General features: G+C 39.3%; 1 protein-coding gene, 1 long non-coding RNA gene and 1 pseudogene across 2 annotated transcripts in view; 1 reads left to right on the top strand and 2 right to left on the bottom strand.

Annotated features, from left to right (window-relative positions):
• LOC120572864 overlaps positions 1–25,626 on the bottom strand; it is a 642,621-nt pseudogene that overhangs the window by 140,436 nt on the left and 476,559 nt on the right.
• LOC120573016 lies at positions 8,071–9,399 on the bottom strand. Its single transcript, XR_005641590.1, has 3 exons — positions 9,338–9,399; positions 8,286–8,419; positions 8,071–8,113 (listed from the first exon to the last, which is right to left on the bottom strand). It is a non-coding gene; the product is annotated as an uncharacterized LOC120573016 (long non-coding RNA).
• Positions 22,836–25,626, top strand: part of LOC120572802 (low affinity immunoglobulin gamma Fc region receptor II-like) — a 395,648-nt gene continuing 392,857 nt past the window's right edge. Inside the window, 1 exon segment of the mRNA XM_039822251.1 lies at positions 22,836–22,938. Coding sequence (XP_039678185.1) covers positions 22,908–22,938 — 31 coding nt within the window. The 5' untranslated portion in view covers positions 22,836–22,907.

The raw sequence follows: 25,626 nt of genomic DNA, 5'->3' as shown, positions 1-25,626 counted from the left end.
TCTGATTGGCTATTGTGTAGCCTCTTTCTTTTTTGATTGGCTGATAAGTGGCAGGCTCGACTAAGAACTCCAGGGGAGACACGCTTGATTCCTGCCGGTTCCATAGTAAGGCGGCGCGGCCAGAGACATTTTGGGCGCTGCGGCATATTAAATATATTATAAATAGTTTTTCCACGTAAGAAATACAATGTGTGGCGGGAGTGCGTGACAAAAGACCGAAATGAGTGACTGTCACGCTCAATGCGAAACTTGCAGAGCCCTGGTCTTCTGAATCTAGAGTCGGTGCAGATCTCAGAAATTGTATACATTGTTCAAATGCTATTTTACCATTAAATTCACTTCTGAGACTTTTTTATGCGAGAAATCAACTATGTAGAGGTCAAATCACGGGCCGTTTTACGAAAATTGATGTCTAATTGCAAATTTTGTCCGCCTGTGTGTCGGAGTTCAGAGGCTGGTGCTGCCTGTGTCGCTGCCTCGCTGCCCGGCCTGCCTCCCTTCACAGACCCCGGTCTGCTGTGAGGGTAAATGGAGCTCAGTCACGGCGTGGCAACCCACAGCACTCCATACCCGCGCAAAGTCACCGTTTTGGGCTAATGGGACTACTAACGTCCGCTGCCCTGACAGAGCTCCAGGGCCTCCAACTCCCCTCTTCCTGCTAGCTAAATGCCCGGTGTATGTGAGTGAGAGCACGGTCAGAGAGCTTGTTACGCCAGCATTCTCTTACCACAGGTTCCAGTTACTCTTTTAATGTGTGTAATTATAATGTGTTGAGTTATTTAAACAAACGATTGGGGAAATAAACGCTGCTTGTCCGTGAGTCTCATTGATGAAGCCTGCGGCTGGATGTAGCTCCATCAATGAGAGCTAGCTAGCCTCCTCTTAGAATTCCTCTGGAATTCACAAATATTCATTAACTTGAAATCGGACACCGTTGTTAGGTTTATAAGACATATAGTTAGATGTTGTTAGACGTGCGTACGAAATTCAAACTGTAAATATAGCTACTTTCGAATTAAAGGCGAAGGCTAACTATCCGTGATTTGTAGCTAGGATTGAAGGGACAGTCGCAGCTAACACCTAGCTACTCTTCACAAATATTAACTTGAAATCCGGACACCGTTGTTAGCTTTATAAGACATTTAGTTAGATTTTGTGTAAGTGGCGTGACATGTGTGTAACATGTGGTAACAGATTGCTGGTGTAACAAGCGCTGACGGCTCTCTCACTATCACAACACGGGCCATTTAGCTAGCAGGAAGAGGGAGTTGAAGGCCCTGCAGCTCTGTCAGGGCGGCGGTGTTGGTAGTCCCTGCTGTGGGCTGCCAGCCGTGACGGAGCTCCAAGTACCTCATAGCAGGCCGGGGTCTGTTAAGGAAGCGGGCCGGGCGGCGAGGCAGCACCAGCGGCTGAACTCCGACACACAGTCTTACCAAATTTGCAATTAGCCATCAATTTTCGTAAAACGGCCCATATTTGAGCTATATATAGTTGATTTCTCGCTTAAAAAAGTCTCAGAAGTGCATTTAATAACGAAATAGCCCAACAAACAATGTATAACTTTCCAGTGTCTGAAATATGAGACCTGCTGTCGAGTCTCCCATGTGTTTCTATGTAGTTTGCTCAAACCAATCAGCTCGCGTAGCTCATTCTGAATATTCATTAGCATACCATATTTGGAAGAAAAGCTCTTGTTCCAAATAGAGCCATATTCACAGGGTAGTTAAGGGCCTAATAAAATAGCATTCGGGCAATTTTCAGCCCAACCAATGTTACATTGAATTACAATGCCACATATGGAAGACACCTTCAGATATGAGAGACCCTGTCAGATTTTTGACTTTGTTGCTTTCATGGGGGGGCCCCAGTCCTCACTCTAATTCGAGCACTGAACTGTCTGCAGTTGTTTACAGAAGTAGTACGCGATACACGCTGTCTGCATGTCATCTCCAGAGCACGTTCAGTAAACATCATTGGTAATGAAATGTCAGCTGTCCGTGTACTGCTTGTATATGGAAACGTCCCAATGTTCCTTCATCACCATGAAGTGATGGAGACAAAGAAGAGCACCCGTACCTCTCTGTTTGATTTGATGTCTTTGATCACAGAAATGTCTACTAGCTAAAGGGAAATACAGTTTAAAGTTTTTCTTTTTATTTCTTCTTGACACTTGTTTCTGCTGTGAGATCTGAAAAGAAAACCCAAGTCAGGTGAAATGGACTTCACACCCACGGAGCTGCTATAAGCAGACTTGTTAACCACAAGAGGAACAAGTCATGATGTGAACATGTCAGGGTGTCACAAAGACCATTAATTATTAACACTTACAATATAAATGTGAATCAAAATGTAGAATTTAGTACTTGCCCATTATACTTACACTCATATAACCTCATGTGAATAAATCATCTCCCATTATACAATCATCCCCTTGTATGTTGTATGTATGTATGTATGTATATATGAGTGTTTACTTGATGCAGATATACACTGAAAAACAGAGGTGGAGAAAAAAAAAAGATGGAGATTGGCAGAAAAAGTGTAGTGTGGTGGGGTGCTACTTTTCTTCTGTCATTAAAAATATGCACAAGATGCTCAATTTGTGATTTAAAAAAAAGTGGCACAGAGCAGCAACACAAGTAACCTTTTTTACACATAAAACTACACACCCCTAAGAAGATACAGAAATCTTAAAGAAAGTGCAAATATGTATGTTTTTGTTATTTTATTCATAATTATGTTATATTTATTGTATTATTACTTAGTCAGTATTCTCTATAATACTGTACTATTGTTTAACATACATATTTTTATTTATTGGACTCATATTTGCTTTTGTAATTTTTTTTTTTTCGGCCAGTATGTGTAATTATCTTTTTTCTAAAAGACCATTATTTGAAAAATAAAAATCACATGCCCTTTTAAGAAATGTATCAGTTTCTGTATCGATGAAATTGTAACTAAAAGTATCTGTATTGTTTTGAATTAATAAAAGTTTGGTATTACCCATCCCTAATCATTTCTAGCTTTACAGTTTAAAAAAAAAGGTTTGAGAGGGACAGAGACACAGAAGAGAAGGTATTCTTTATTATGTGTGTATGTTTCCTCTGTTGCACTACCATTACTGACTGAGATACAAACTGTGAACCACAGGGACATTTAAGAGAGAGATTACATCTGTTCAAATGTTGAACCTCTATTAGTTTGAGTTGTTCCTCACAGCAGCTCATGACAGGAAGTACACACGTTAACATTACTGCAGGACAAATATTGAGGCAATATTCGTAATCCAGCAAAGATATTAAATAATGTTCTTTATAAATGTATATAATACAACCTAGCTCTCACGGCAGTTCGTGATGGCATCACGCAAAATAAATCTATTACGATATTTTAAAGATTTCCGTGATGGTCAGCGTGTTTTTTAACTAAAGTATTTCAATGGGAAGCATCTTTGGTGATCACAGCACAAATCTTTCTGCCATTTGCTATTATTGGTATTTTTAGCCCTATAACCACCCTTTTAATCAATATTTATTCACCAGATCTTATGATGGTTTATATGTATTTATTATACTATGTTATTATTTCAGTCAGTGAAGCTGGATTGCTTTGTTGTTTATTGATAAACTATAACACTACATCTATCAACATTTATTTAGATGTTATCATGGTATGCATTTCTTTATTTTAATATTATTTTGGTCTCATTACCCGGGGAAATATTACAGTAAGACAGAACACTACGATATGATCAGATAGGGGAGCATTCAAAGCCCATATCCCACAATGCAATGCGGGCATTCATATGAGAGAATCGGACAGCAATCAGCGGGTCTTGAACATTGCTTCAATGTACATATATTTAATCAGTGGTTTTGTCACCAGCAACAATACGTTGCTCAGTTTTGTTCCAGTAAGTTATGCATCGTAATAACATTTTAAAAAATCACCGTAAAATACTTACTCGCTGGGTGTCTGTGAAAGCTTGCTACACGTTGTATGTGAGAATTTATACAATAAAAATACCAATAATAAAAAATAGTGTTTTATGCTAAGCACTTTGATTTGCCTTGTCCCAGAAAAATACTAGGCATATATAAAAAAAACTACAGTGTTTAGAAATACAGCCTAATGTCTTTGTTATAGTTCAGGGAATATAAAGACCCCAAACCGCAGAGAGGCCGGAGAAAGTTTGAGCTTGAGGATTTATTAAAAAAAAACACAAGGTAAACACCAACATAAAGAGTCCTGGATGAAGCCGGCAAAAACTCATTCCTGGCTGAAGAAACACCAAAGAACAGGAGACCCAAAAAAACAACAAAGGGAATCCCAAAAAACAGGAACTAGATATGACAAAATTCTGAGGCGCGAAGAGAGCACCGAACATGACTGAGACTGACACACGGAGACACTACACCGACAAAAATGATCTGACAACAGACAAAGGGAGTGCAGAAACTAAATACACAGGGTACATGAGAAAATAAGGAACAGGTGACACTAGGGCTGGGGAACAGGTGCAACACATTGGCCCTCATTTATGAAACATGCGTGCGACCTAAAACAGGCATAGGACAGGACATAGAATTCTTACGCAAAGCTTGGCATTTATCAATTTGAGCGTAGCGTAGGCTGCGATAAAATCTCACGTCTGGTCTGAACTGCGGTACGCAGGTTTTCGAGTCAGTGTGGACTTTGCGGTGCAGCATGTAATCACTTTAACAGGAGAAGGAGAAGTCATCAGTCGATCACGTATCAGCAATGGCAGATCTGGCTCTTTTAGAAGACCTCTACGCGCCGGTCAAACAGTGCACACATAAACACACCGTGCCACGCAGGGGAGCGCTCCATCAGATTGTTTAAGGGCAGATGGCTTGCATCAGCGTGGGGACCCTATACACAGCAGAAAAAGTCTGCAACATTGTTTTAGCCTGTTGGGTTTAGTGTTAATTTTGTCACCTATTTTTACTTTAGTCTTAGTCTTGTGCCAAAAGTTTTAGTCAACTAAAAGTTTTCGTCATTTTAGTCTAGTTTTAGTCAAAAGAGAACTCAAGGTATCTTAGTCAAGTTTTAGTTGACTAAAAGTCTCGCCATTTTAGTCAAGTTTTAGTCAAAACATTTTAGTCTTTTTTAAATAAATTATTTCTGATAACCATTTCAGTCAAATAGTTATAAAAAATAAAAATGATAAATAAATGATATAAAGTTATATAAATATTGAGCCTCTTCCTTATGTCACCAGTAAACGACAAAAACAACCACTGCATGGGGAAAGGATATTTTACAATAAAATAAATGCAGCACGAAACTGGCGAGGCGTATTTCAAGTGAACGCAACACGTGTTGTTTTTCAGACAACGGCAGCTGCAGACTGGTCGATCGTCTCGTGTTGGAATCCTACACAGTGAAATAGAGACAAACCTTTACACCGTTGAGCTGTCAGCATTGTAACCCTTTATATATCGTCAATGATTGTAACTGTCTTTACTCCAACTGCTAGCTAACGGTATGCTAACGTTACCTGCTGCCAAGTGTAGTGTTAACTAGCTAACGGTATGCTAACGTTACCTGCTGCCAAGTGTAGTGTTAACTAGCTAACGCGGTATGTTAACGTTACCTGCTGCCAAGTGTAGTGTTAACTAGCTAACGGTATGCTAACGTTACCTGCTGCCAAGTGTAGTGTTAACTAGCTAACAGTATGCTAACGTTACCTGCTGCCAAGTGTAGTGTTAACTAGCTAACGGTATGTTAAAGAGCAATGTGCAGGTTGGACACCCCTATACAGCATAGTGTATATTAATGATAAACAACTATATTTTCAAAACTGGAGGAATATATAACCGTCATAAACGATATTTTGAGATAAAATTGTGATAAAATAACTTCCGCATCTATCTATCACTGACCGGAAGTGACGTAACGCGAGGGAGTCTGGTCAAGTTCATGCTGAAATTACAATGGGGAGTGGATGAAGAAACCGAGCTCTCCAACGTTGGCGAGCATGCCTATGATGGCACACAGGCCTATAATTATGAGCCTCCTAGAAGAGATAGAGGTCAGGGGAGATCAGGGGAGATCAGGGGGAGGAACAATGCGCAGAAGAGAGAAGTGAGTCTGGGAACCAGTGGCGAATAGGGCAAGTGACTTGGTGAGTTTGTGTGTAGTATGGTGGCTAACTCTGGTTCATCTAGGCTAGTACATTGGTGTTATACAAAAAATCTGCTTTAGCAAACATACTTTCGACCATGTTTTAGATTAAACATACATGTAGATTGTCTTAATTTAAGCCAGCAACGTTTTGTCTTGTGATATTCTACAACCAAAGATTTTAATGCTCAGACAGCTGTGGAGTCCATCAGAGCCATGGATGTATTAAGAGAAGCAGGTTAGCACTAGCACATAGTCGTTTTGTTGGCTAGGTGTTTAGTGCGGACATTGTGAGGCTATGGCGTCGGCGGCGGACAGCATGTGTTGTCGAGAGGTGGATGCCTACTGGGCACTAGCTGAGGGTTTAGTCCCGGCCACGGACATTATCTGCCTGACGCTCCATCCCGGCTTTGATGCCTGCTGCCTCAACCCGTTCTCGCTGCAGGTAGAATACCTCAACTTCAGGCAGGAGTATGGCCCTCTCCAAGCCAACAGACCAGAGTATGTTTAGATGAGAGTAATTTATAACACTATTATATTATTATACACTTCTATTATAGTCGTGTTCTCTACACAAATAAACTGTATCAAAATAATTAATGTACATACTGTAACTACTTATATATAGCCATATTCTACTGCACTTCATACTATTCCTCCTGCACATACAGTACACTTATTCTTACGTTACCGTTTCTGCACTACAATGGTACTGTTACCACACTGCACATATCTGTCTATATGGTTCATACTGAATATCCATATTCATTCCGTTTTTCTTATAATATATTCTGTTAATACCCTGCATATACATCTATATTCTATGTTACTCCTACTACATTGCACATATCTGTACATGTTCATTACTTACACTTATACATATTTGATTTTGTTTCACTTCTGGTTGGACGCAAACTGCATTTTGTTGTCTTTGTACTTGTACTCTGCACAATGACAATAAAGTAATCTAATCTAATGTGCATTATTGATGCTGAGGGATTAGCAGATTTTTAAACTCTGATGTGCATACATACCTTTATGGAATAGAATAACTGAAAATGTTACATCAAATAAGTCTATCACTCTTGATCATATTGACTGTTAACAGGATTATCAATATCAACATTGCACCCATATCATTCTCTAGGCAATTCCGATACACAGCCTACAGGCAGGTGGTCCGATAGACATATGGGTTTCTGGGCAGGGAGATCAGGAAGGCAATACCAGCTTGTGTTGTGTGGCCGCAATCAGGAGGCAGTTTCCAGAGGAAGTGAGGCAATCAATAAATATATTTTCTTTTCACAAAATGAACACAATCACAAAGTGTCTTGTTGTATAAAATGTATTCATAATTTAATTGATAGTAACTAGGAGTGTTGGGCAAGTTACTTCCAAAATGTAGTTCATTATAGATTACTAGTTATTGTCATTTCAGAGTAATTAGTTATATTACAGTCTCTGAATTGTAATGCTTTACACTACCTTTGCATTACTTTAGTTTGACTTTGCAGGTAGCTTGTGAATTTCACCACCAGATCAATAAAGTCTCATCTTTGTCAACTTTAATACATCATAACAAGAGTTCTCTCAAGACACTTTACAAATAGAGTAGGTATAATTTACACTATAATTTGGAGATGTTACACTATAATTTACAGGGACCCAACAATTCTAGTAATTCCCCAAGAGCAAGCATTCAGTGTGACAGTGGCGAGGAAAACCTCCCTCTCAGGAAGAAACCTGGGACAGACCCAGGCTCTTGGTAGGCCGTTGTCTGACGGTGCTGGTTGGGGTGTGATGAACAGTGGCAATAATAGTCACAATAAAGATAATTGAACTACGAGTATAAATAAATAAATAAATAGTAGTTGCAGTAGTTCATGGTGTAGCAGGACGTGCATAGCAGGACCACGGCGACAGCTGCAGCCATGATTTAGGGGCCACCCTAGTCCAAGGAAAACTGCTAGGCGAAAAAAAAAAAATAAAAGAGTTGCACAACATCACATAGTCAGTGGTCACAACACATACAACCTAATACAGTCCAGTATGAAATGTCTTCTTCCTACCATTAGAAGTAATTTGTAAATGTTTATGTGTCATATACAGCTAATGATAGATACAAGTTACACTACCTGATGAGCTTTGCAGACATCTGATGTTGCACTGTGACCCACGACGAAGCACTAATGGCCCAGGATCCTGTAGAGAGAAGCCCTCTGTCAGGTGCATCTATCCCTTCATTACTGGCTGCACGCTCTGCCAAAATCTGAAAAACACGGAGGTTCAAAATCACTCACAAAAATAGGATACAAGCTCAGTTACCAACTGGATCAGTAATAATAAAAAAAGAGAAATAAAACCAAAGCAGCTCTGACGTGTCAAAACCTCTAGTGGCAAAATCTAGGAGATTTCAGCATATTGATTAATATATCATTTATGACTTTGTAAATTACCAGAGAGTAGCCTACTGGGATACAAAATTGTGCGGGAGAATGGTCTGAATTGAAATGCAGGGGAAACCGGAGTTTTGTGCTAGCTAGCTGCCTGCCAACAGCTCATAGCTAGCTTAATAAAATGCGGGGGAAACGGGGGTGTTTGTGCTAGCTAGCTGCATGCCAACAGCTCATAGCTAGCTTAATAAAATGCGGGAGAAACGGGGGTGTTTGTGCTAGCTAGCTGCATGCCAACAGCTCATAGCTAGCTTAATAAAATGCAGGAGAAACGGGGGTGTTTGGGCTAGCTAGCTGCCAACAGCTCACAGCTAGCTTAATAAAATGAGGGGAAAACGGGGGTGTTTGGGCTAGCTAGCTGCCAACAGCTCATAGCTAGCTTAATGCAAACTGCATTGATTTCAAGGCAGACAATTACGAAAACCTGTTCTAAAGCTCAGTCTCTCCCTCTCTCTGTATACTGAAGCACTGATGCTAGGATTTTGCAGTCAGCACATTTTTAATCCAGATGAGGGAATGATTTCGTTACGCCATTTTAGCTACTCCTGTCATCAAATCATCAGCTACCAAATGTTTGCTAATGCAATAGCCAAGCTAACACGTATGTTACTAGTTAGATGGTGGATTGCCCAATACATACACGCTCAAATCACTTCTTTATTCTGAAATTATTAGACTAAAACATTACGAAATCAGCCAAATTAAGAGTTACAAGAATTAAAAGTAAGACTTACTCTGCTAGGAGCTCTTTTTCGGTGCATGGAATTTCTGCAAGTGCTAGCACTTGGTCCTCCAGTCTTTGCGCCCGCCAGATTCAGGTGAAAGCTTTGATGTAGTGATGGGACGTTTGACACCGAGGCAACGCTTGTATCAAAGCACACTGGTTCGAAACCCAGTGTTGGAGCTTGTATCGAATTGAAATACAGCACGGACTGATGACGTCCGAAGCTTCGAACGTCACTGAGACTCCGGATGGGTTTGCTGGATTCATAATGTGCCGCGTGCGCGTCCAACGGCCCGTTAGAATTCACTGGAACATCGCGGGTTTATGAGTGTGGCTTGCAATTTATTTGATTAGCCTATTAATAGAAATTAGCCTATACTTACATACACCTGTACGTAATTCTACATAGCGGTAGAACGTGGCATTGTTGCTGCAGTTTATTGAATCCATATTTAGCCTAATTAAACATAGGCCTACTTACATTCAAATCCTGATCACAGTAGTTTATATATAGTTTATATATTATAATGTTATATCCAAACATTCAAACATAGGTTTTATATTTTTAATTCCGTCATGTCATGTTCATGTCATTTAACCCTTGTGTTGACCTCGGGTCACATTGAACCGTTTTCAATTTTTGGTTCATATCAGAAAATATGGGGCATAGAAATAAGCGCTGAAAATGTGTAGAAGAAAAATTTAACAATTTAAAACGTTGGAAAAAGCTTAAACAAACTGTGAAAAAAGGCATCAAAAACGTCGGGAAAAAGTGTTTCTTTCAAGGTTGACGTGAAGAAAACACAAGGGTTAATTCAAGTTCAGTCATGTCGTGCCATATGCATGTGTCCATTCTGCTCTCCTACGTTCGTGTTGAAAGCTTCATTCGGCTGTGTTGAGTTCATTGCCGCTGTCATTTCTGCTGCCTGACCACTAGATGTCACTGTGTTGTCTTTGATGCTTTGATGCTTCGGATCATTTTGCAATACAATCAGGAAGAAGCTTCAGAGGCTTCACAAGGCTTCGCTCCCATCACTACTTTGATGGTGGTGGACTTGATTCCATCGAGTGCACCCAGGGAACAGCATCGGTAATAAGCCTCACATTGTCCTTACTCCAAAATCCCATCCGAGACTCCAACAAATCTCCAGGTCTATAACTCTCCGAGTGAAATGAGCACCACAAACGACCGAGTGTGGTGACAGACGCGGCATTGAAGTCTGCTCACTTCACCTGCACAAAACGCACCCAAAAACGAAAAACCTTGCTTTTCCTACAAGGAAAATTATGTACACGATCTCCTGACAGGCTGGACTTTGTGCAACCAGCACAAACACAATAATTTACCATTATGACTTACATAAACTTTCTCTATAGCTCTCTCTCTCTCACCACTGTAGAGTGAGAAGAAACCTATTGTTTACCTCTGCTGCCACGTCATATGACGCGCGTTAGCGGGAAAGGCTATTTCAGAGCCTAGCTTAAAAATGGGCACCCTTTCATCAAAGTTTCTGCTTTAGGGTTTGTGTAACATAGCAATTTCTACATATGTGTTTTAAAAGACCTCTTCAGACAACATTAAGTATTAATTCAGTTATGAATTCAACCTGCACATTGCTCTTTAACGTTACCTGCTGCCAAGTGTAGTGTTAAATAGCTAACGGTATGTTAACGTTACCTGCTGCCAAGTGTAGTGTTAAATAGCTAACGGTATGTTAACGTTACCTGCTGCCAAGTGTAGTGTTAACTAGCTAACGGTATGTTAACGTTACCTGCTGCCAAGTGTAGTGTTAACTAGCTAACGGTATGCTAACGTTACCTGCTGCCAAGTGTAGTGTTAACTAGCTAACGGTATGCTAATGTTACCTGCTGCCAAGTGTAGTGTTAACTAGCGCCCATGCAGCGATGTTTCGGTTGACTCTAACGTCCGATTAGGAGCATCAGAGAGAAGCGCAGGCTATTCGGTCCGGTAGATAACGGTCGTTAGGGCACCTGTGGGTGCCGTAGCAACGGGTCTCGGTAACAGCTGAATATTCTATCTCATGATGAAAAAGTAGAGACGATTGTAACGAAAATGAAGAGAGATTTTATCTTAGTTTTTATTTTATGCAAAACATTTTAGTCTCCGTCTTTTTTCGCCAACAATAATGCATATTAATTTGGTCTTAGTCAGCGTTTTTGGACATTGCCGCAGTCTCGTCATCGTCTCGTCTTAGTCATGGAAAAAAGGTCGCGATCGCGAACATATTTAGTCTCGTCTCGTCTGACGAAATTAACACTAGTTGGGTTCTGCACAACATCTTCCAGGAAAACAGGGTTCCATAAATGTAGTGATGGAGTCAGATGAACCGATGCCCAGAGAGCAGTGTCCAGCAGAGCCCCAACTGGGGGCTATACCAAGGAGACAGGATATTATTTATTCGGCCTGTTTAAAAGGTAGCCTCTACGGTTATGTTTGGTAATGATATTCAATACAGGAAACATGACGATGCACAACATTTAAAATTACTCTTCAGGTTTTCGTTTCTCTTTTAAGTGAATGATTTATTTCTGTCATTGACAGAGTTATTTCCGCTTGTTTTTTCCAGCCCCTCTGCTGTCAGGCGACAGCGTCGGGTGGTGGTCCAGCACGGGGTGGGGCGGAGAACACGCACGCTCACCCTCAGCTGTTGCCTCCTTCTGTCTCCTGAAAAAAAAACACGAGTAAAATAAAAGACACTTCATAAACTCCACTACTGTGTATTTATTTAAATATAAGTACACCACATAGGCGTAAGAGATTGCAATAGAAGCCTGTATATTACTATTAGGACTATAGAAAATGTGTTAAAGATGTATTAAATAGGCTAAACTTCAGCTGGAGTCTGATTTACTACGGCAACACTGTTGACCGCATCAGTGATCTCTTTCCATTCCGCATTCTTTCTACAGCCTTTAATACCAGTTTTCAGGCTGCCAAATAGTACACACCTTAGTACAAATGAACCTGAGATATCAGGGTTTCAATCTCCACCTCTGAAAAGTGACGCTTCTCAGCCGGATTACGTCTCGCCATGTCGTGAATTGTAGGGGCGAGGCCTCAAAACCCAGAATATATCGGGGCGTGATATTTAAATGACGATCGTTTCCAGCCGCTGCATTTATCAATGTACGACCATTCTTACGCTCTGATTGGTGTGATACGAACATTTCATAAATCACACGTGAAGCCTGTCGTATAAGATGATTTCTGCGCTGCCATATTCGCGCTGGTTTCTACGTTAGGTTGATAAATGAGGGCCACTAGGAGGGGCAGAGTAATCAAAAAAGGTGGGAAAACATAGGAAGTAAAACTAGACAAGACAGGAAACAGAAATATACACAATCATCAGAAGAGTCCTCAAACACAAGAAAACAGAAACCTACAATCGTCTGCATAAACCATCAATGGAAAATACAGGAAACCGAAACAACCACAATAACAACAGGCTTGTTTGACTAATTTGCTAAGATTGCTGCGTTGGACGTGAGAATTTACACAATACTTGACTTGTACTGTTGTGAAAAATAAAAAATAAACTATTTACAAAGAAAAGCATTTTTTTTAATCTTATTTTCCATCCGTCATTTAAAAATGCAATTTTCTAATTTTGCAGTTGATGAATGTTAATAGCAAAGACTGAAGGAAAAAAAAAAACATGAGCATATTTATGTGTGGGACTTAGTTTGATTTAACATCACACTGCATTATTAGTTGTTTTAAATAAATGACTTTTTGAAATATCAATTTATGGTACGCCTAACATATTAATTATTATATTCAGAAGATGATCCTCATGTCAATCACCGAAATTAAAATGATAAGCAGATTGTTTCACAAACTGAGGAATGAAGGCCAGAGGGTATCAGAGATCATAAATGATGAACAATCAGCTCTGCTCCTACAGGCACCTTGGTGTTCATATGGACAACACCTTTGTCTGCAATGCCCATGTTCACAGTGTGTGTTATCATTTAGACACCCATGGTGAATCAGATGGTTTATGTTATACAAGGCTGCATTACAGAGCATATTAATATGACTGTCATGAAGGTTGTGGAGAGGAATAGAAATCTCCAGGCAAGCACACAGAATATGGTTTGCTATATCTTTATTCTACATACTAAGTATGAGCTCTTATCCTCTGGTAGAAGATATGGGTAAACTTAACATTTCTAAACTATAGGCCTAGTTTGGACCTACCTCAATTAAAATTTTAAATAATGTTGCTTGAGGTTGTGCAATAGCTTCATGATATAGAGTTGTGTGTTGCTCTTGTCACTGTTTGTGAAAGAAGAGCAATAGACTGTGGCTGTGTGATGTGCTTCAGTCTGACTACATATCACTTTCTTTATGTTGTTTTTATTAAAAGTAATGTCGTGTATGATAAAGCAATATGTGTGAAGCATTTGAACTCAAGGCAGATATCCCTCTGGGAACAATAAAGCATCTCCTGCAAAGCGGTCTCCATGATACTGTATGTAAAAATGAAAAACGTTTGTCGTATGACAATAGCAAACACATCGTTGGAAAGGTCTCGACCTCAATGTCAGTCTGAAGAGGATACATTACTCCTGCTTTGAAATATTGACCTCTGAACCTTGAACCCAGTACATGTTTGAAGGCTTGTCAATTAAAGGGGTGATAGAATATTTATATAGGCAGGGGTGCACATGTACTTTCAGTGGTTACTCCGGTGATTATCAGCAGATGGTGTCTGGTACTCACCCCATATGTAGCGTGGTCTTAATAAGTGCAGTCTTCCTCACTATGGATTTCCACCAGATGCAGAAACGGCGCGGAGTCATTAGGTTTCCATTAAAGTCAGTGTGTGTATTTCCACTGGCTGCATAACGGCTGCGTTCGACTACGTCCCAGCCCGGCGGTCCCCAGCCCTCCGCGAGGAGACAATGCGAGAGCTTCTATTTTCGCCGGATGCGGAGAGCTCCGCAGCAATTCAGCACACGGAAGATAGCAGATAGACAGGAAGTCAAGCACAGAAGCAAAATAAAACATCTGGTTACTTTTCAAAATAAAATACACCGTGGTCGACAGGGATAATAAGACTGAAACAATATTATTAAAATAAAGAAATGAATACCATGATAAGATCTAAATAAATGTTGATAGATGTAGCGTTATAGTTTTACTGAGCATTAAGGAGACTAATAGTGACAGGGTAAGTAATGTTACTGAGTATTAAGGAGTCTAATAGTGACAGGGTAAGTACTGTTACAGAGTATTAAGGAGTCTAATAGTGACAGGGTAAGTGTTGTACAATTAAGGAGCCTAATAGTGACAGGGTAAGTACTGTTACAGAGTATTAAGGAGTCTAATAGTGACAGGGTAAGTACTGTTACTGAGTATTAAGGAGATAATAGTGACAGGGTAAGTACTGTTACTGAGTATTAAGGAGTAATAGTGACAGGGTAAGTACTGTTACAGAGTATTAAAGAGTCTAATAGTGACAGGGTAAGATATAAAAAGGAAGTACTGTAGAGTATTAAGAGTCTAATAGTGACAGGGTAAGTACTGTTACAGAGTATTAAGGAGTCTAATAGTGACAGGGTAAGTACTTTATAGAGTATTAAGGAGTCTAATAGTGACAGGGTAAGTACTGTTAAAGAGTATTAAGGAGCTATATGACAGGAGAATTGTACGAGTATAAGGAGCTAATAGTGACAGGTAAGTACTTAATATAAATAGTGACAGGGTAAGTACTGTTACTGGTATTAAGGAGCTAATAGTGACAGGAAGACTGTAGAATAAAATAAAAAAAAGCATAGTGACAGGGTAACGTTACTATTATATGAGGGCTCATAGTGACAGGGTAAGTACTGTTAACTGAGTATTAGAGGAGGCTAATAGTGACAGGGTAAGTACTGTTACTGAGTATTAAGGAGTCTAATAGTGACAGGGTAAGTACTGTTACTGAGTATTAAGGAGCCATAGTGACAGGGTAAGTACTGTTACTGAGTATTAAGAAATAGTGACAGGGAAGTACTGTTACTGAGTATTAAGGAATAGTGACAGGGAAGTACTGTTACTGAGTGATTAAGGAGTCTAATAGTGACAGGGTAAGTACTGTTACTGAGTATTAAGGAGCCAATAGTGACAGGGTAAGTACTGTTACTGAGTATTAAGGAGCCTAATAGTGACAGGGTAAGTACTGTTACTGAGTATTAAGGAGTCTAATAGTGACAGGGAAGTACTGTTACAGAGTATTAAGGAGCCTATAGTGACAGGGTGAGTACTGTTTAAGTGAGTATTAAGGAGTCTAATAGTGACAGGGTAAGTACTGTTACAGAGTATTAAGGAGTCTAATAGTGACAGGGGTAAGTACTGTTACTGAGTATTAAGGAGTCTAATAGTGACAGGGTAAGTACTGTTACTGAGTATTAAGGAGCCTAATAGTGACAGGGTAAGTACTGTTACAGAGTATTAAGGAGCCTAATAGTGACAGGGTAAGTACTGTTACAGAGTATTAAGGGAGCCAATAGTGACAGGGTGGTACTGTTACAGAGTATTAAGGAGTCTAATAGTGACAGGGTAAGTACTGTTACTGAGTATTAAGGAGTCTAATAGTGACAGGGTAAGTACTGTTACTGAGTATTAAGGAGCCTAATAGTGACAGGGTAAGTACTGTTACTGAGTATTAAGGAGTCCTAATAGTGACAGGGTAAGTACTGTTACAGAGTATTAAGGAGCTAATAGTGACAGAATTGTTACGAGTATTAAGGAGCTAATAGTGACAGGGTAGTATTAAGAAGAAAGGGTAAGTACTGTTACTGAGTATAAGCTAATAGTGACGGGTAAGTACTGTTACAGAGTATTAAGGAGTCTAATAGTGACAGGGTAAGTACTGTTACAGAGTATTAAGGAGCCTAATAGTACAGGGTGGGTACTGTTACTGAGTATTAAGGAGTCTAATAGTGACAGGGTAAGTACTGTTAAAGAGTATTAAGGAGTCTAATAGTGACAGGGTAAGTACTGTTACTGAGTATTAAGGAGTCTAATAGTGACAGGGTAAGTACTGTTACTGAGTATTAAGGAGCCTAATAGTGACAGGGTAAGTACTGTTACTGAGTATATAGGCGCCTAATAGTGACAGGGTAAGTACTGTTACAGAGTATTAAGGAGTCTAATAGTGACAGGGTAAGAATTGTTACGAGTATTAAGGAGTCTAATAGTGACAGGAAGTACTGTTATATACAGGGTAACTAATGTTACGTAGTTAAGGAGCCTAATAGTGACAGGGTAAGTACTGTTACAGAGTATTAAGGAGTCTAATAGTGACAGGGTAAGTACTGTTAAAGAGTATTAAGAGCCTAATAGTGACAGGGTAAGTACTGTTACAGAGTATTAAGGAGTCTAATAGTGGCAGGGAAGTACTGTTAAAGAGTATTAAGGAGTCTAATAGTGACAGGGTAAGTACTGTTACTGAGTATTAAGGAGACTAATAGTGACAGGGTAAGTACTGTTACTGAGTATTAAGGAGCCTAATAGTGACAGGGTAAGTACTGTTACTGAGTATTAAGGAGCCTAATAGTGACAGGGTAAGTACTGTTACTGAGTATAAGGAGTCTAATAGTGGTGGGGGTAGGAACTGTTACAGAGTATTAAGGAGCCTAATAGTGAGAGGGTAAGTACTGTTACTGAGTATTAAGGAGCCTAATAGTGACAGGGTAAGTAATGTTACAGAGTATTAAGGGGCCTAATAGTGACAGGGTAAGTACTGTTACAGAGTATTAAGGAGCCTAATAGTGACAGGGTAAGTGCTGTTACTGAGTATTAAGGAGTCTAATTGAGTGACAGGGGTATTGTTACTGAGTATTAAGGAGCCTAATAGTGACAGGGTAAGTACTGTTACTGAGTATTAAGGAGCCTAATAGTGACAGGGTAAGTACTGTTACTGAGTATTAAGGAGCCTAATAGTGACAGGGTAAGTACTGTTACTGAGTATTAAGGAGCCTAATAGTGACAGGGTAAGTACTGTTACTGAGTATTAAGGAGCCTAATAGTGACAGGGTAAGTACTGTTACTGAGTATTAAGGAGCCTAATAGTGACAGGGTAAGTACTGTTACTGAGCATTAAGGAGCCTAATAGTGACAGGGTAAGTACTGTTACTGAGCATTAAGGAGTCTAATAGTGACAGGGTAAGTACTGTTAAAGAGTATTAAGGAGCCTAATAGTGACAGGGTAAGTACTGTTACAGAGTATTAAGGAGTCCTAATAGTGACAGGGTAAGTACTGTTAAAGAGTATTAAGGAGTCTAATAGTGACAGGGTAAGTACTGTTACTGAGTATTAAGGAGTCCTAATAGTGACAGGGTAAGTACTGTTAAAGAGTATTAAGGAGTCTAATAGTGACAGGGTAAGTATTGTTAAAGAGTATTAAGGAGCCTAATAATGGTGGGTAAGTACAGTTACTAGTATTAAGGAGACTAATAGTGACAGGGTAAGTACTGTTACTGAGTATTAAGGAGTCTAATAGTGACAGGGTAGGGAACTGTTACTGAGTATTAAGGAGTCTAATAGTGACAGGGTAAGTATTGTTACTGAGTATTAAGGAGCCTAATAGTGACAGGGTAAGTACAGTTACTGAGTATTAAGGAGACTAATAGTGACAGGGTAAGTACTGTTACTGAGTATTAAGGAGTCTAATAGTGACAGGGTAAGTACTGTTACTGAGTATTAAGGAGTCTAATAGTGACAGGGTAAGTACTGTTAAAGAGTATTAAGGAGCCTAATAGTGACAGGGTAAGTACTGTTACTGAGTATTAATGAGTCTAATAGTGACAGGGTAAGTACAGTTACTGAGTATTAAGGAGACTAATAGTGACGGGGTAAGTACTGTTACAGAGTATTAAGGAGCCTAATAGTGACAGGGGTAGTACAGTTACAGAGTATTAAGGAGTCTAATAGTGACAGGGTAAGTACTGTTACTGAGTATTAAGGAGACTAATAGTGACAGGGTAAGTACTGTTACTGAGTATTAAGGAGACTAATAGTGACAGGGTAAGTAATTGTTACTGAGTATTAAGGAGTCTAATAGTGACAGGGTAAGTACTGTTACTGAGTATTAAGGAGCCCAATAGTGACAGGGTAGTACTGTTACAGAGTATTAAGGGGCCCATAGTGACAGGGTAAGTACTGTTACAGAGTATTAAGGAGTCTAATAGTGACAGGGGAAGTACTGTTACAGAGTATTAAGGAGCCTAATAGTGACAGGGTAAGTACTGTTACAGAGTATTAAGGAGTCTAATAGTGGCAGGGTAAGTACTGTTACTGAGTATTAAGGAGTCTAATAGTGACAGGGTAAGTACTGTTACAGAGTATTAAGGAGCCTAATAGTGACAGGGTAAGTACTGTTACAGAGTATTAAGGAGTCTAATAGTGACAGGGTAAAGTACTGTTACTGAGCATTAAGGAGCCTAATAGAGACAGAGTTAGTACTGTTACTGAGTATTAAGGAGCCTAATAGTGACAGGGTAAGTACTGTTACTGAGTATTAAGGAGCCTAATAGTGACAGGGTAAGTAACTGTTACTGAGTATTAAGGAGCCTAATAGTGACAGGGTAAGTACTGTTACTGAGTATTAAGGAGACTAATAGTGACAGGGTAAGTACTGTTACTGAGTATTAAGGAGTCTAAATAGTGACAGGGTAAGTACTGTTACAGAGTATTAAGGAGCCTAATAGTGACAGGGTAAGTATGTTACTGTAGTATTAAGGAGTCTAATAGTGACAGGGTAAGTATTGTTACTGAGTATTAAGGAGACTAATAGTGACAGGGTAAGTAATGCTTTACTGAGCATTAAGGAGCCTAATAGTGACAGGGTAAGTACTGTTACTGAGTATTAAGGAGTCTAATAGTACCAGGGTAAGTACTGTTACAGAAGCGGGATGTTTTGCCCATGAGACTTTGACCTCTCTTTCCAGAGGGCATTAGTTGGAAGAGGGACCTGGCAGGGTGGGAGGGGTCCTCTAGCATTTTCTGCGCTTTATGGCTGGTCCGGTGAAATGGTCCTCAGAGAACAGAGTGAAAGCTGCCTCCTGCTGGCTGTCTGACTGCATTACATCATGCTGGCTTTCTTCTCAAAGCCTCGGCACATGATTGGCTCAATGTATGCAACATCAGGTCACCTTTAGTTATTAACACTGAACACTATCATGTGTTTATGTGAGAGTATGACTGTCCCAGGGGGAAAAGGTAACATCTACCTTAACCCTCCTGTTATCCTCAAATGTACTAACATCTGTTATTTAGGATAACAGGAGAGTTATAGCTTAGGCCCCACCCCCGCATGCTAGGTGACACAAATCAAACACATCTGCTGTGATATTACTTCACCAACAGGTGCATGCTGGTTGTGGCTAACATGCTAAATGCTAACATGCTGATGGATGATCCTCCACTAATATTACAGTTATTTTGATTCCTAAACGACAGTGGGCAGAACTGGAGCTACATGTGCCAAACTCTAACTCCAGTCTGCACAGCAGCAGTTCATGTGGACCAAACTCTAGTTAGTTTTTCATTACTTGAACACAGTTTTCAAAACTCTACACACTTATCCCATGACTTTATCCACAACCTGCACAACACTGTGGATCTTCAGCACTTTGTTCAAATGCTAACACACTGCTGTCACAACTGTTAACCACACATTCAAAACTGTGTTCAAAATTTTAGATGAAAGACTTGTTAATGTCTGAGGTAACATACACCGCTATATAAAAAATGTGAAAAAAAACTACCTTTTAGTAAAACTATGGACTTAGTATTTTTTAGAGAGTAATGGAGATGGAAGCAATAGAAACACCACATTCATTAGTATTCATAGATGATGCTGTTCTTTGTTACAGTATTACATAAATTACTACAGAAAAAATTAAATTATATCTTTTGAAGCAAACTGCTGATTTTCATTGCTTTTTGTTTATATAAAAGATATGTTATAAAATAAAAATACCATGTAAAAGAATTTCACTCTTTTCTTTAGAAAATTCTTTTAATTTACAGTTTTTTTCCGATTTGGACTGGAGCTACATGTGCAAAACTCTAACTACAGTCTGCAATACCAATAGTCACCTGAGCTAAGCTGACTCCACACTGGGCTGCGGCCTTTTGTGAAATCATGTTGCTCCATATTTGCAAATATATATGTTTTTAATAAAATACAAAAACCCAACTTGGTTTTAGTCTCAGTCTGTCTTATTTGTTTTCAATTTACTAAACTCTGAAACCTCTCCCCCTGCTGCAAAGGAAACTTCCACGACAGCTGTATGTTGGAGCTTAAGTGCAATAAGGAGCTTGAGGATGTAAATAAAAAAAGATAAACAAGAGAATTACCTTTGAGAAAGTTTGGAGGAAAGTCGGAGGTATGGAACCATTTTAAGTTGTGGGCGGTGACCACAGACAGTATGTGTCGGCTTTGTCGAGTGCATTAAGTGCGGCACGCTGCTCGTCTATGACAGCTGATAAAACGGTGACTTGGATGATGAACAGACACATGAAGCAGGCTCGCCGCGGCAGAAAAGATGAGAGTCAGCCTTCAACGTCCTCTTCTGTTACTTCTCCAAGCGTAGGCTACTCCTGAGGGCGAGGCAAGCCCTCACAGAGAAATGTGTTGTTGTTTTTTTAAGTTTCTTCATTCAGATGCATTTGCGATCCATTACATTCTAAATAAACAAGCAGTTTACATGCTTTGTCCATGTTGCATTATTCATTAAGATCATTTTAAACAGATTTCTGCAGTTCAAACAACTGTGAATTGTAGTTGAGAACGTCAGTTATAACGCCCCCCAGGTATTAAAAAAAGTTTGTGGTTGAAATCGGGCTCATAATTCCAGTTGATGTGTCGGGCCGTGCCAGACTTCCGGACACAACGTGCATGGGCTCGGTTCGGCGTCGAGGCTTGATTTTTTTGGGCCCGATCTAAGCACTAATGTGTGGGGGTCTGGGGACCAGTGTGATTGGCGGCTGGACTCCACTGGTTGGACTGGTGTGATGGTGTTCAGGTCTTCCTCAGTGAGGAGTAGAGGACCTCTGGCCTGCTGGAGACTCTGACTTACTTTATTATTAGACACCTCATACATGCAGTTCATTTTCATTTTTAATAGCCATGCGAACGGCTTCATTGGAATATTGATTTTCAAAATAAGAACAACAAAACTGAAATATTTTGTGCATTTAAACATAGTCAGTGTTTTGTCTTTTTGTAGTTATATCTTTTTATAGGAATAGCTCATTATATTACAACATTTGAAGGGAAATCCTGTTATTCTCTTTCAGTCTCATTTTCTGTAAGTACATGTGTGCATGTAAAAGTAGTCACTGTTGTTTTGGGTAGTGTGTACACAGTGTACTGTGTATAACACCAGTGTGTAACAGTGAGCGTGTGAAGTGACTGTTTGCAGTTATGGGCAGTCGTTTGCAGAAGTAGTAATATACACGCTGTCTGCATGTCTGGACCAGAGCACGTTCAGTAAACATCATTGATAATGAAAGGTCAGTTGTCTGTGTACTGTTTGTATATGGAAACATCCCAATGTTCCTTCATCACCATGAAGTGATGGAGACAAAGAAGAGCAGCTGTACCTCTCTGTTTGATTTGATGTCTTTGATCACAGAAATGTCAAAGTCTACTAGTTAAAGGGAAGAACAGTATAAATCTTCACAGATTTTTTTCTTAAGACTTGTTGCTGCTGTGAGAGCTGAAAAGAAAACCAATTCATGTGAAATGGACTTCACGCCAGGAGCTGCTATAAGCAGACTTGTTAACCGAAAGAGGAACAAGTCACGATGTGAACGTTGTCAGGGTGGTCGCACAGACCATTCATTATTAATGCATAAAATATAAATGTGAATCAAAATGTAGATGGCAATGCTGAGATTCAAAAATTTAAAATGTTGGTCACAACATGGAAACCAAAAAGCATTTTACTATTTACATGAAAGCGGATCAATAACAGTATGTTAAGATAAGATTTTCGGGACGAACATTCAGGAAATGATCGCTGTACGTGAAGCCAGCTGTAAAGCTACCGACGTCATACAGTCAACACGTTTTTGACAGCAACTTTAAAGAATATTTTGCCCTTATACTTATTTTGACCGTAACACACTATAACACAAAGGCAAATTACTTTAATGTGAAAACCTACTTGGCATTCATAGCATTCTTGATGTGTAGTTTACACCGTTTATTTGAGTCTCTTTCTGATCCCCTTTTCAGTGGTTTAACAGGGCGAGGTGGTGTTGTGTTTACTTACTTGCAACTAAACTGCTGCCACCTACATAGACATAGTTTTCTTTGTTTCATGATTATTAGAAGCTGTCTTGGCCAAAATGTAGTAAGTGCACAACATACACACACCAATATAACCTCATGTTAATAAACCATCTCACGTTATGCATGTGTAGGTATGTATCTCTATGCATGAAAGTATGTATGCATGCATGTAACACTGCCAGTCAAAGAGGAAGGAGGAAGAGTTTTACTTGATGCGGCTGTACACTGAAAATAAGTCAAGACATCATTTCACCAACTATCAAGATGGAGGACACATCTCTACTCTGGCTGCTCTGTAAGTAAACTGTGTTTCTGAAAAATATCAGCTGAAAGAAATAGGGATCGACTGATACTGGTTTTGCAAGGCCGATACCGATTATTAGTAGTTAATGTAACTGATATTTGGAACTGATTTGCATTTACAGTTAAAATGAAAATCTTTAGGTCAAAATTAAGATTTTGGATTGTTACAAACTCCAACACAAAACCTTGTATAAATGCTTTAACCCTTGTGCGGTCTTCCCGTCAACCTTGAAAAAAATAAACAACCTTAAAAAAACAACCTTTTTTTAGATGTTTTTGACACCCATTTTTTCATTGTTTGTTTTTTTTACTACGACGTTTTTAAATTGGTAAATTTTTTCTTCTTTACATTTTCAGCGCATTTCTACGTTCCATATTTTCTGATATAAAACAAAAATTGAAAATGGGTCTATTTGACCCAAAGTCAGCACTTTTAAGGGTTAAGCAATTATTTAATTAGAAACATTCAACATCACACCCACAATAAAATGATCTGCAAACTGCCAAAAAACGTCCCAATAATCAGTCAATACCTAGAAAGAAATACAAGATGAACGGAAAACTGATATATATCTATAGTCTGTTTTTTTCCAGTTTACAAGTATGATAATGTTATTTTGAAAGATTGTGTAAATGATTTAAAGCCTGTTTTTAGTGTGTTCTTTTCATTTATTATTTAAACTTTGAACCGAACCAAACTCAAACTAACCAAAGTGTCTTCCCACACAGCAGGAGACTCTAAGCGGATCCCCCTTCAAGTCGCCAAACCCGCGTGACTGTCACATTCGTTTTGGCCGCCGCCCAAGGATCAGCTCCACCTCCGGGCAGCGCCGCAAATTCTACTGTAAAACAGCGGATCCTGAGCGGACCTGTGTCGGATCCGCATAAGCTGACGCGCTTTTACTGTAACGGTTGAACTACAGTTGCTACACCAAGAGCCGAGACAAGAGAGTCATATCAGTGGAGATTTTCTTTCCTGGGACAAGGTTGCGCGCTAAACCCACTTGAGTAAGTGTATTGATTTATTGATATATTGCGACATTCACAGCAAACATTGGCCTTTGTGGTTTTATAATCATCATGTATATTAATGATTGTAATGACGTTTGATATTAGGACTTTTGTACAACATGCTATTGTTAGCTGAGAGGTGATGATCATGTAGCCCAGGGTGTCAAACTCAACTTCACTAAAGGCCACACTGGAAACTAAGAATCACATCAAGGGCCAGACATGTCTAGTTTATGGACATGCTTTATTTAATATATCATCTTTATTCAAGACACAGAGGTCCATAGAGACAACACAGTACAAATATATATATATATATATATATATATATATATATATATATATATATATATATATATATAATACAAAACATTTAAAAATGATGCCGATAAGGCATCATTAATAAAAGATATCACAGGCTTGAGTCCAATGTTTCCAAAAGCAAGATGTGTATCTTGTGTCACTCTTAGAAACATCAACTATGGACACAGTGATCATATTCTTAGACCCTGTCAGTCTGCACATGAATCTGTACATAAAATTTCTTAAAACAGCGTTAAAAGTGGGCACATTGTTAGACACAAACATTTCACTGGCACTACTCCACTTAAGAAAAAGTCAAATATCTTTTACTGTATTATTGCATGCCCCATATAGTCTTTTCACTTACAGCTTGGTCAACATAAAGCCCCAAAAAGTAACTTAGCCATCGAAAAAAAGCGACAAAAAAAGGTCGAAGAAAACGTGCCAAAAACAACTTAAAAAGTGACAAAATCATTTTAAAAAAGCACCAAATGCATCAGCAGAAGTGACCAAAAACTTCAGAGAAAGCAGCAAAATGTTGAAAAAGCAAATAAACTAGACTGGCCAAAATTTATTATGAACCTTAATTGATATATGGGCCGGAACAAAACCAGCAAGGGGACGGATTTTGACACATGTGTGTGTTTGACACATGTGATGTAGCCTATTTGATTTAAAATGGGATAGTAATTTCGGCAGAATATGTTATGGTAGTGTGATTAAAAAAAACACTGTTATCTGGGTTGGTCTGTTTTAATGTGCGCTGTTATCCATATGTAGCTTATGCTATGTTAGCAGCATGTAGCTGCTAGCTAGCATGCTGCTAGGCGCTATTGCATCATTTTGCAAGTATTGATAATGCCTAGTAGCCTGGACGTGGTCATACTCAGATTCTAGTCAGAATGTGAGTCTGAAACCGCTCCATTGGGCTGTGATTATGGGGCTGTTCCAACCGAACCAGGAAAGAAAATGCCTCTGCATTCATTGGATCGACCTACAACCGATCAGAGTAACGGAACTCAACGCAACTGTCAACAGAACTCGACAACCGGGTATCATCTCCATAGCAACCACTCTTTGCAACAAGAAGGTAAGCTTCGCCAGAACTCGAAACTCCTATGGCGCCATTTTGATGCTACCTAGCCATCACCTCCCGTTTAGCATCCCATTGACTCCCATTCATTTTGACATCACATTGACAGTGAATAACTTTACATCTGAAGCGTTAAAGACTCTATTTCGCCATTGTTTATTTCTAAATAAACAGGACAATGTATAAAAGGCTCCATTACCTTGTACCTCACGCTATGGCTGCGTAAAAATAGGCTAACGATTGTGTCATAATCACGCAACTTACTGTCGCACA

Source organism: Perca fluviatilis, chromosome 14 (assembly GCF_010015445.1).
Source record: "Perca fluviatilis chromosome 14, GENO_Pfluv_1.0, whole genome shotgun sequence".
Lineage (NCBI taxonomy): Eukaryota > Metazoa > Chordata > Actinopteri > Perciformes > Percidae > Perca > Perca fluviatilis.
This window is presented reverse-complemented; position numbering and strand designations above follow the sequence as displayed.